The following is a 13,041-nucleotide window of genomic DNA, read 5'->3' as shown; positions in this document are numbered from 1 at the left end:
GTTTGCGTACCAGCCCCGCCGCTGCGGACAGCAGCTTGCAGTCCACCAGACGATGACACCCACAGATCAGAGACTGGCAGCCCTCTCGCTCCTCGAGCCGGTGTAGCTCCAAGGTGCGACGCACCACGTTGCAGCAATGACGCGTTTGCATAGCGGAAGTTGGAGGTAGCTCCAGTGGGCCAGTTGGCCATCACCAGAAGTTTGTCGTGATTGGCCTACAACTTAAACAATCGTCATTCTCTCCGGTACTATATTCAGACATAATGGCGACACAATTGCCCGATTTGTGCCTCCGGGCTCGCTTGTTTATGTCTTTTTCCCTATGCCTCTGATGTAATTCTTCTGGAGGGACAAGTGGAGTGTTCTTTGATAATAATAATGAGAGCTTTCCTCAGCCCACTACGGCCCCTACACACAGGTCACTAGGTGCTTTTTTAACTGCCAAGTTCAGGTTCTTCACAGCATGTTGGTACCCTGTGCTGGCCTGATTACTTCACATTTGTATACAGTGTCCACCGGGTATGACTTCCAGCCTTCAAGTGATGTCATAAACCTGCATCGCCGAATGGTTTGCAAAATATCAATATCATCCACACCTGACAGCCGATGTGCCAATCAGTCCCTCAACTACTGCCTTCCAGCCATAGCTGCTCGGGATTTACAATAATTCCCCACATTCACGCCTGTACTTATTCATGACGCTACAACTCCATGGCTTTATTATTTTCCATAAACTTTAGTTACCTTTCGAATTTTCTCCTTTGTTTCCTTTACTGCTTGTTCATTGTACAGTCTGAATATCATTACAACCCTGTCTAACTTCCTGTTCAACTACTCTCTTCGGTTAATATCTTTTCGACTAGTAGTCTGGTGTCTGAATAACTTATAGATAACTTTTCACTCCCTATATTTTATTCCTGCTACCTTCAAATTTTCGAAGAGTGCGTTTCAGTAAACATGGTGAAAGCTTCCTCTAATCTGCAAATGCTATAAACATAAGGCGAGGACAGCCAATGATCCCTTCAATGGAGATGCACACCAAGCTCGAACTCTTTCGGGAATACATCAAATGAAGTCTCAATTGCCAATAATGACTACCATCTGCTGTAAAATGGAATGACAGCAATTAAAATTTGTGCTGGACTGGGATTCGAACCCAGATTTCCCGCTTATCGCAAGCGGTTGCCTTATCATGTGGCTATGTGTGCATGACTCAGGGCCAGACCCAAACTTCCATAGTCGCTTGCCCAGTATCGGTAGATAAATACGCTATAGCAGTGCCTTTATTATTCTGGTTACGATGCAAAGTTCCTTTGGACATGGGTGCATGTACAAGAATATACATAATTGATGTATGAGTACCGGTCGTAGACACGTGGTTGACACCATATGGAAGTTTGGGTGTGACCCTGATACGTGCACAGGTAGCCACATAAGGCGACCGCTGGCGATAAGTGGGAATCCGCATTCGAGTCGCGGTCCGGCACAAATTTTCGTTGCCCTCATTCCATTCTACAACTGATGGTAGTCATTATTCGCAATTGGGAATTCATTTGATGTGTTTACTAACGGCTGTGGTTGCTGCAGTGCCTCTTTCTTTGGACATGCATGCATGTCCAGAGGATCTTTGCATCATAATCAGAATAACACAGGCGTTGCAATATCGTATCCTAAGGGAATAGGCGAAAAGAAGCAAGTAATGAGGATAATGGGCAAGGGACACTACCTCAGTAGTGTGTGGATAATATGACGATTTGGGTCTGATGGGAAGTGTACTAGGGTAGTCCATGCAGTAACGATGATAGCTGTGTCCACATGACATAGTAGTCAGCGCTTCTGCCAACTGAGCAGCAGACCCATGTTCGAATCCCAGTCCATCACGAATTTTCAACTTACTTCACTTACCCTGCTGCCCGCTGGAAGCTAATGTCTTTAATTCCTTTGTACCTATAAATGTAGGTTTGCAAATGGTTCAAATGGCTCTAAGCACTATGGGACTTCACATCTGAGGTCATCAGTCCCCTAGACTTACAACTACTTAAACCTAACTAACCTAAGGACAACACACAACTCCATGCCTGAGGCAGGATTCGAACCTGCGACCGTAGTGGCAGAGTGGTTCCGGCCTGAAGCGCCTAGAATCGCTCGGCTACAGTGGCCGGCGTAGGTTTGCATTTCTTCAGTCTGTTTTGCAGCATAAGTCGTAGGTTCAGAATTGCTCTATGTATTCCTGTATTTCTCTGGAACTCGAACAGACGTTCCCCGCAATCGGCTACTGCCGGTTTTCTTCACTACTTCGTAAATAATTCGTGTCAGTGTTTTGAAACCAAGATTTAATATACTGATGATTCGGTAAAATTCACCCTGTTAGCATCTGCCGACGTCTCTGTAATTGGGACTATTACTTTCTTCTTCACGTCTGAAGGCATTTCACCTGTTTCATATATCTTGAATTTCAAGTGAAATAGCTTTGTCATGGCTTATTCTTCCCAGCATCGCAAGAAATTTTAGGGAATGTCTTGCATTGTTGTATTTCCTCTTCATCAACTTCCTTTTCCCTTTCCAGAATATTGTCTGCTAGCTTGTTTCAGTTGTAGATTTCTAAAAGTTCTTCTACATATTATTTTAATTTTTCAGGCTTTCCTTAGCACTGGTTTGACATCTGAGCCCTTGATACTGATACAGCTGTTTCAATTTTCTTCGAAAAATGCCATAATTTTCCTAACTTTCTCACAGTCATGCATTTGTCCTTTAGCCTTTATTGCTTAGCCATTTTCCACTTTCCGTTTATCTCAATTTTTGTTGTCTATATTCCCCTTTGCCAGCCAGAATTGCTGCTTTTTGTACGGGGTGTTTCAAAGTCATCGCATCAAACATCTAGGGGGCTATAAACCACTTCATAGGGAACAACTTTTGTGAGAGATAAAATGTTCACTGACGCTTCCTGTCGCCACAGGCATCCTTTAATGTTCGCGGGAATTGGGACGACGAGATTTAACTGAACTAGAAGATCTAACCACATGTGCTGTGTAATAACCTACCCAGGCAAACTGAAGAGTGATTTTCAAGAAGAAAACCATAAGAACAATTGCGGAGAGAGGTATTTTAGAAGCGAATCAGGAACTTCAATTTTGCTTGACCCAGCGCTTTTCACACGAAGCAAATGACAGAATTATAGGAAACAGATATTTCTTGCGCATGCGGCAGATTGCCTATGCCCTGCCGCCTCTCAAGGGCATAACCAATGCGTCAGCGAATATTTTCTCTCCCATAAAAGTAGTTCCTCGTGGCGTGATATAACACCCCTAGACGTTTGGTGCAAAGATTTTAAACCATGCTGGAGTTCCTCCCTTCACCAATTATGATCAATATGTTATGAGTTGTCCAAGGATATCTACTATGTCTTGCCTCTTAGCCTAATTCTTCTTCTGCTGCCTTCACAACGCCAATCATAAAGTTACCCGTTACTATTTTGTTGTTGTCCTGTTCACTTCCTCTGCTTCAGTCAATCGTTGCCTAATATTACCTTTGAAACTCTGATAAAACTTTTTTTATTAGCCTACTGTCGGATTCCACTCTGCAGTCACCATAAAATTTTCGTTTTCATTAATAATCCTAATAATTTCTTTTGTCTCATCATACATTCCTTCAGTTTCTTTTTCATCTGTGGCTCGAGTAAGCATATAAACAAGTTCTACTGTGGTAGCTGTTGGCTTTGTATACGTCTAGGTTGTGATGATGAACTCATTATGTTGTACACAGCAGCTAACCTACATCGTTATTTTAATATTAATTATTAGACATACTCATTCATTAGACTTATTTCATTTTGTTTTCAATCCTACCACCTGACTTGACTAATTCTCAGTTTGTGTAACTTCAACCTCTCTATTTTTTTTTTTTTTTTTTTCTAAATTCTCTACCCTACATACCGTATTAAGGGACCTAACATTCCCTCTACCATCTTTACAAGACTAATTTTTCCATATGATTTTATTTTCAAATGAGTCATTGTCTGGTGATCCGGAGGGGGTGGCAATTTACCTGCAGAATAGTTTACCCAAAATTACTCCATCACCATTACATTAACTCATACAGTACGGCTACATACCTCAGGAAATACAGCGACTGTTTTTTTTAATAGTAATTCTAAAATTATTTCATAGAAACGTAGCTTGGTTGCCAGTCAGCAGGTAAACCAGAACAGTAATTCATTCCATGTTTATTTGAATTTTGATTAGAGCTATGGGCTAGCCATTTGGTAAATTTTCCACATCATCTTCAGTCAAAACAGCTACAATTCTCACTTTGTGAACAAAATTTTTGTCATGTTGGAACTCAAATGACCAACTTCAAATCAGTTCTGCAGTGTGGGTAGCAGGAAAGTATCAGTTTGAGCCTGATGAGCCTTAGAGTATTTTGCACCAAATACGCAGGGTGACCCGAAAGTCCATTAACATTTGAAAATTCAGTACTTCACAGAATAACGCAGGTAGAGAGGTAAAAATTGACACACATGCTTGAAATGACATGGGGTTCTATTGAAACCAAAACACTGCCCTAAATGGTCAACAGATAGCACTTCATATGATACAAAACAATAATTAGCATAACAACTGATTTTTAGTGAAGACAATTTTCTTTATATTAGAGGCTCCAACAATACCTGTAGTTGAGGGACAATGTTGTGGAGAGCGCTGTACAGCACATCAGTAGGTATGGTGAGAAACTGCCATGGGATGTTGTCATTTAGCATCCCAAATGAGGTCGGACGATCACTTTAGACTTGCGAATTCAGGTAACCCCACAACCAATAATCACACAGATTGAGATCTGGGGACCTAGGAGGCCAAGCATGATGAAAATGGCGGCTCAGCACATGTTCCTCACCAAAAGGTGTGCAAGAGACCTTTCACTCATGTAGCAATGTGGGGTGGAGCGCCATCTTGCGTTTAAGTCGTATCTTCCAGTAGGTGGTTGGCAGTCAGGCTAGGGATGATGCGATTCTGTAACACACCGACGTACCTCTCACCTGATATGCTGAATGTTTGTAAAACACCCACATTTCTTCAAAGAAAAAGGGTTGATCACGACTGATGTGGTAAATCCACGCCACACTGTGACTTTCTCATCATACAGTGGGGTTTCCACAAAAGTTAGGATCTTTGGTAGCCCAAACTTTGCAGTTTTGGGTCTCTTGTTTGTCTGGACTGCAGGTTTTCCTTTGTAGATTCTGAAGTTTCCTAAATCAAAATGATTTTTGTCAGTAAATCGTGTTTCTTGAATTGCAAGGATTTTTATGTGGAATTTTTCCATAGTATTTGTGAGTTGTTTGAGTTTACCTACTTTGGAGAGTGTGTTTATGTTGAGAGTTCCTATGAAGTTTTTCTGTTTTGGTCTTAGAGATTTTGAGAAGCTCTGGCTCTTCTGTGCATGATGTGCCTGGTCCCCCAGAATCCAATGACCACGAAAATTCAGTCCAGAGACTGATGCCTGGGGCAGTGGATTTCTTTCCTTTTGTTCCATCAGGCTTATTGAAGTTTAAACTTGTTTTGTGATGATCTTCTAATAAGGTCACATGTTTATGATTTGATTGTTGAGTTCAAGAAGAACATCGAGCAGTGGCAGCAACTAGGTGAACAGACGCTGACCGCTACCTGCTGGATTCCAGAACAGACACTAGTGGATTTGGGCTGCCTCTTCTGCCAGTTCCACTGTACAGATGATCTTCATCTCTGCCTTCACCGCCATTGAGGTCTTCGCTGTATCCCTGCTGAGTGCCCCTCACAATGTACTATCACCTGGGCCAGGTGAACCAAGGTTTTCTAACAAGGTGTTCCTCCTCCCCCTCCTTCTTTTTCAACCAGGCTTAGGACTGGCTTTTGTGTGTGTGTGTGTGTGTCTGTCTGTGTGTGTGTGTGTGTGTGTGTGTGTGATTACACATTCAGACACATTTGTGGAGTAGAATGAGTTCTCAAGCAAATATTATTTCATTTCATGTTTGAAGTTAATTTAATTGTCTATTACATTTTTCATGACATTTGGGAAGCAGTCTAAGACTTTTATAGTTCAATGCCTCACTACTTTCTGTGAAAATAATCAATTTTTTAAAATGTAATGTAATTGGATACATAAAAAAGTCTATTCACTAAGCAGTGGCAGGAGAACACAAAAATAAAAGGTACTATTAAAGTTTGCAAGCTCTCCGAGCCAGTGGCTCCTTCTTCTGGCAGAAGTGTTGAATGGAAAGAAAGAGTTGTGAAGGAAAAGGACTGGTGAGGTTTAGGATAAGGTGTAGAGTTTGGAAAATTCATCAAGAACTGTGGGTCAGGGAAGAGTTAATATATGGAATGAGAAGAAACTACACCTTTTCTTTAACCTCACCATTGCTTTTCCTTCCCCTTTTCCTTTCCCTTCAACCCTTCTGCCAGAAGAAGGAACCACTGGCTTTGAAAGCTTGCAAACTTTAATACTTTTCATATGTGTGTTCTCCTGCCAACCACTACAAGAACTAATATTATTGAGGTTTAAGTATTTGTACCCTGTTATAATTTAAGTCACAACTTTTCATTTCTCCACATCTGATATACAGCAACTGAGTGTTGAGTTTTGTCCGTCCACATTCAGCAATCTTATTTCAGTAGTTAACTGATATTGAGAAAGACATTAGAAGTCTACATGATTTTGAGGCACTACTGCACCTGGTGAAATTATATGCTCACACATTTTACTTGTTACATCTCCTATTACTTTAAAGTCCTTTTCATTTTCACTATTTTCAGCCTCAATACTCTGTTACAACAACTTCTTTTAATATTTACAGGCTAACTCTGTGCATAGTCTAACAGAGCTGCTGTTCTCACATCTGTAACAAACTGCAATATTTCCTTAGATCAGTGGCCCTCCAGTAGGTGTCCATAAGCAAGTGTAAGAGGGTTCACTTGCCCCTCCCTGAAATCTGTTGTACAGACTTTCTATTCATTGCAGAATTCCCAGTAATTACCAGGAACAATTGTCTGTAACTCTATTAAACTGCATATTTCACATTGCCAAGCATGGCATTAATTTCTGTGAGTTTAATAATCACTATAGATATTGGATTTTTTTGGTTTTCAAACTGTTCATAAGAAATTATATTTATTCCTTGCTGCAGCAGTGGTTATAGGGTTTTTCTGCAGTCAAAGTGATGTGAACCTTTTCAGAACAGTGCCAAAATAGTGCCCTCAACCTTTCCTCTGGCAATTCCTCATAATGCTTTTATCAAGTTGCAGATGGGGACTGATACATCATCCTGATGTGCAGATTCCCAGCACAACATAAATATGACAGCAGTATATGTGCCCATAATCCATTCCCAATCTCCACAAAGGAAAAAAAAATAGTATCAAAATAATACAATAAATACAGTAATATGGCCAAGTGTGAAGCTTCGTAAGCAAAGTGTTGTATGTAATGTCAATGTTAAGTCTTTTTTAAGGTTTCTTCTCTGTTATTCAATTTTGAGGAGTATCTTTTGTTGGAAATTTTTGTTGATATCCAATAAGATTTTATTACTCATTGTGACTTTTTTCTGTTTCAGATTTTTATGGGAAACTGAATAAATATTTTTGAAAATATTTTTTTAGTTTTATTTCATAATTCATGTGTACCATGGGCTTGATCATGTAAAGGAAGTAATTTCAGATTTTTCGATAAAAATGTGACATCCATATTCATATTAATAACACATGATGTTCTTCATATATTCTATTAGAGTGTGGTTACTGTTTAGGTATCAAAGTAATATCTTACAAATACCAAACCAATATCAATTGTTTGAGATGCAGTAAGTTTGTTGTACTTCTTGTCAAATTTAGTTCTTGGAACACAACAGGTTTTGAACTCTCCAAATCAGCTATATAAAAACTGCTACTTTTAGAATCTTGCTCCACCTCCACCCACCCTCCTCAGCAAAATTTTTGCAGATTTCCATTAGCTCTCGCCCTTCCTTTGTATACATATGTATGTGAATGACTGTATAAGCCAGTTGTAGTTTCACTTCAATGGTGTGACATTTTCTAACATGATAAATAAAAAGAGTTTTAACCACAAAAAGAAAGTTATTTCAGTTTAACAATTTGAATGTCAATTCAAAAGTTCAAGACACTTGCCTTATTATTTTACTTGCATCATAATGTGTGAAATAAACAATTAGCATTTGCATTTGGGACCTTTTCTAATTGTGTAATAGAGACATTACTCTTGCAGCTACATCTTCATGATCCTTATGACATTGACTTCTCAAAGCCATTAGCAAACTCAAAACGTACACAAAATATTGAAGGAAGTGTTACCATGGGTCACAAATTACAAGTCATATATAAGTTTCGTAACATAGATATTCATCAGTCTGCATGGGAACTAAAAAGAAATCAGAGGGGATGTACATTGCCACGAGAAATTGATCTCAGATACTACAGAGAATACAGTCTCTCATCATGTTTAGCTTCATGTGAAGTTAAAAATCAAATGTGGTTCTGCAATTGCTCTCACCATCTGCTATCTCCAAATAGTAAGTATTAGCTCAGAAAATGACAAAACATCTGCTCTAACAGAAAATGTGAGACATGTCATATTATGCCTGCTGATGTTATTTTCTTATCTGCTCAAGATATTTATGCAATGTGAAAAATTACCTTATTCCTGTTCTGCTTGTAAAATGTTAAGTGATCTCTACACATAAGAAATTATAACTGAACAAAACGTTTGATACATTCACCCTAGAGAAACATATTTAATTTTTTACAGGGAAAGTCAAAGAATGCAATTTTGAAGGTCTTCATTGTTTAGATACTTACTTTGGTAAGTAACATCATCATATCTGAACTTACTAGTATTCAGTGTATCATAAGTAGTTACATTTATAATATCACTGTGGAAACTACAATACTGGCCATTAAAATTGCTACACCAAGAAGAAATGCAGATGATAAACAGGTATTCATTGGACAAATATATTATACTACAACTGACATGTGATTACATTTTCACGCAATTTGGGTGCATAGATCTTGAGAAATCAGTACACAGAACAACCAGCTCTGGCCGTAATAATGGCCTTGATACGCCTGGGCATTGAGTGAAACAGAGCTTTGATGGCGTGTACAGGTACAGCTGCCCATGCAGCTTCAACACGATACCACAGTTCATCAAGAGTAGTGACTGGCGTATTGTGACGAGCCATTGACCAGATGTTTTCAATTGGTGAGAGATCTGGAGAATGTGCTGTCCAGTGCAGCAGTCGAACATTTTCTGTATTCAGAAAGGCCCGTACAGGACCTGCAACATGCAGTCGTGCATTATCCTGCTGAAATGTAGGGTTTCACCGGGATCGAATGAAGGGTAGAGCCACAGGTCATAACACATTTGAAATGTAACGTCCACTGTTCAAAGTGCCCTCAATGCGAACAAGAAGTGACTGAGACATGTAACCAGTGGCACCCCATACCATCATGCCGAGTGATATGCCAGTATGGCGATGATGAATACATGTTTCCAATGTGCATTCACCGTGATGTCACCAAACATGGATGCGACCATCATGATGCTGTAAACAGAACCTGGATTCATCCAAAAAAATGACGTTTTGCCATACACCCAGGATCGTCATTGAGTACACCATCGCAGGCACTCCTTTCTGTGGTGCAGTGTCAAGGGTAACTGCAGCCATGGTCTCCAAGCTGATAGGCCATGCTGTTGCAAACATCATCGAACTGTTCGTGCAGATGGTGGTTGTCTTGCAAACGTCCCCATATGTTGACTCAGAGATGGAGACGTGGCTGCACGATTCGTTACAGCCATGTGGATAAGATGCCTGTCATCTCGACTGCTAGTGATACGAGGCCATTGGGATCCAGCACGGCATTCCATATTACCCTCCTGAACCCATCGATTTCATATTCTGCTAACAGTAATTGGAGCTCGACCAACGCGAGCAGCAATGTTGCGATATGATAAACCGCAATCGCGATAGGCTACAATTCAACCTCTATCAAAGTTGGGAATGTGATGGTATGCATTTCTCCTCCTTACACGAGGCATCACAACAACGTTTCACCAGGCAACGCCAGTAAACTGCAGTTTGTGTAAGAGAAATCAGTGGGAAACTGTCCTCAGGTCAGCACATTGTAGGTGTAGCCACTGGTGCCAACCTTGTGTGAATGATCTGAGAAGCTAATCATTTGCATATCACAGCATCTTCTTCCTGTCGGTTAAATTTTGCATTTGTAGCACATCATCTTCATGGTGTAGCAATTTTAATGGCCAGCAGTGTAATATGCGGTATATTATTTGAATGATTCCTTCATCAGCAAGGACATAAAATGTGTCATAAGTTATTGTCAGTTCCACAAATAACACAAAAAAACCATTTGAGACTAATTTGTTTCAATAGGAAAATTATTTTGAATCTAACTATTCATGGCAAACAGACATTTCAGAACACCTTCAGTGAAAACCAAAAGGGAAAGAAATTCCTAAGGTTCTGAAAATTATATTTATTTGGTCATTAACTGACTTTCAGCTTCTTAGACCACCGTCAGGTGACACCTGAATGTCCCAGACACAGATAAAATGATGTGCAACTTACACAGATAGTATTTGTACAGAAGATACAAAAATGACGTTGAGTATTTACATAGGAAAACATTATATTTTTTCAATCAAGACACAAAGGCATTAATGACATTAGCTTCCAGGGGGCACTGATTTAAACCAATGGAGAAAGTTAAAAATTTGTGCCAGAGAGTTGAGAATTTGGCTCTGACAGGAGGCATGCTAGGGTAGTCCACTCAGATGCGATGACCACTGTGTCTGGATTGCATGGTGATCAGTGCCTTGGTTTGAATCACAGTCCAGCACAAATTTTCAACTTTCCTCATTGAGTTAAATCATTGTCCACTAGTAGCTGATGTCAGTAATTCCTTTGTGCCTTGGTTGATTCATAATGGCTGCAGGACTAAAATAACAGACACCACATATATTATATTTTTTGTCATATAGCAATAATTACATTAAATGAAATAGGAGGAAACAATTTTTTAATGTGAAGATACATTTAACAGCCGATAAGAAATAAGTTGAATTTACAATTTTAATCTAGTATTTGTAAAGGAGCCTGCCTTGCGGCAGTGGTAACACCAGTTCCCGTCAGATCACTGACGTTAAGCACTGTCAGGCTGGGCTAACACTTGGATGGATGACCATCCAGTCTGTCAAGTGCTGATGGCAAGTGGGATGCACTCAGCCCTTGTGAGGCAAACTGAGGAGCTACTTGATTGAGAAGTGGTGGCTCTGGTATTGGAATCTGACATATGCCTGGGAGAGTGGTGTGCTGACCACATGCCCCTCTGTATGCACATCTAGCGACACCTGTGGGCTGAGGATGACATGGTGGCCAGCCAGTACCTTTGGGCCTTCATGTCCTGTGTGGGAGAAGTTTAGTTTTAGTTTATTTGTAAAGGAAATGTAATTTAACAAAGGGGGAAAAGGAAACTGCGTATGACCATTTCATACTAAGCTAGAATTCTGTGCCATATGTTTATTGATTTCCAGTAGGGTAACCTTTCCGCTTTTTTTTTTTTTTTTTTTTTTTTTTTTTTTTTTTTTTTTTTTTTTTTTTTTTTTAACTAAATATAAAACTTCACATTCTACATCACATGAATTGTTTTCTGTTAAAAGATGATTGGCAAAGATTGCATATTTCTACCTTAATCTAGAGCTTCTCTCATGTACATATAACTTAAGATGATAATAATATTAAATAGGAAACAGTTACTAAAGTTCTGAAAATTCTGTTCTGCCTGAGTGATTAGTATATACTTTTCCACACTGCTTGCATGTGATTTTACACTGGATCATCCAGAGTGGACCCTGGATCAATTGAAATGTGTTGTGCAGTCAGATTAATAACATTTCTTGTGGCCATGTCATGTCTTGTTACCACGTCATGTCTGGATACACCATCACACAGGCTTATGGATGCTTGACATGAACTGTGCCATAGAGGCAGGCCAGTGAGGGCCTTAGTGTGGTATGGAATCATCTGAGCTTCCATGTTACCTATGATAGTAATTACAGACACTATGAAAGTTGTTGACTATGTGAATATTATGGCAATCCACCTGGATCCCTTCAAGTTTGATGTATTCCCTGACAGCAATGGCATCTTCCAGCAGGATAACTGACCATGTCTCAAGGCCATAATAATGCTAAAGTGATTTGAGATGCATGATAATGAACTCACTTTGATGTCTTTGCCACCAAACTCACCTGAGCTGAACCTAGTGGAACACAATTTGGACACCATTGAGCCTCAACGTAACACCCATGAGCCACTGGCCCATAATATACAAGAATTGCATGACATGTGCATAGATATTGCCTGTCACATATCTCCAGAAACCTACAAAGGACTAATTGAATCCATACTACACTGAATCACTGGTATATTGCATTCCAAAACTGGGCCAACATGCTGTTAAGCAGTTTCTCATAATGTTTTGGCTCATCAAGATATTTCAACAAATAACAGGGATGATATGTTGAACAACTGAACAATGTTTGCTCAGAGGCTTCCAGAATGGCATCAACTGTCACCAGAGATCTGAGAGAGGTCATTATTACACTGTGGTCTCAGTCATGATGTTTGTCCAACCAGCTGACAAATGTTAACAACACAGATGAGTTCATCCAACAGCCAGTAGTAACCTCCTGCAAGACATTAATTGTCTTGCCTACCCACTCGTTGGTGTACAAAGATATTATGTCAAAATTTCTGATTAGATCCATATGTTGAATATGCTGTTCTCCTATACTTTGGACAAATTTTGTTAAATGCTTAATGTAACCATTCATGTGGCATAACCTAGTAGTTAAATGTTTCATTGTATAATAGATGGATGAGCCCATCTCTTCAGTGATGGGTCTTTGGTAGCAGCTCATTTAATGTACTGTTGGTGTCCCACATATTTTTGATTTCACCTGAATTTTTGACAAGAGACA

General features: G+C 39.7%; 1 protein-coding gene across 1 annotated transcript in view; it reads left to right on the top strand.

Moving 5' to 3' along the window:
* Window positions 1-13,041, top strand: part of LOC126471599 (uncharacterized) — a 133,588-nt gene that overhangs the window by 94,340 nt on the left and 26,207 nt on the right. The window contains exons 6-7 of the mRNA XM_050099836.1: window positions 8,248-8,551; window positions 8,788-8,841. Of these exons, the coding sequence (XP_049955793.1) occupies window positions 8,248-8,551; window positions 8,788-8,841 (358 nt within the window). The remainder of the gene's footprint in view (window positions 1-8,247; window positions 8,552-8,787; window positions 8,842-13,041) is intronic.

The sequence above is a fragment of the Schistocerca serialis genome, chromosome 3 (genome assembly GCF_023864345.2).
Source record: "Schistocerca serialis cubense isolate TAMUIC-IGC-003099 chromosome 3, iqSchSeri2.2, whole genome shotgun sequence".
Taxonomy (NCBI): domain Eukaryota; kingdom Metazoa; phylum Arthropoda; class Insecta; order Orthoptera; family Acrididae; genus Schistocerca; species Schistocerca serialis.
Note: the sequence above shows the minus strand (reverse complement) of the source record. Positions and strands in the feature narration are given on the sequence as shown.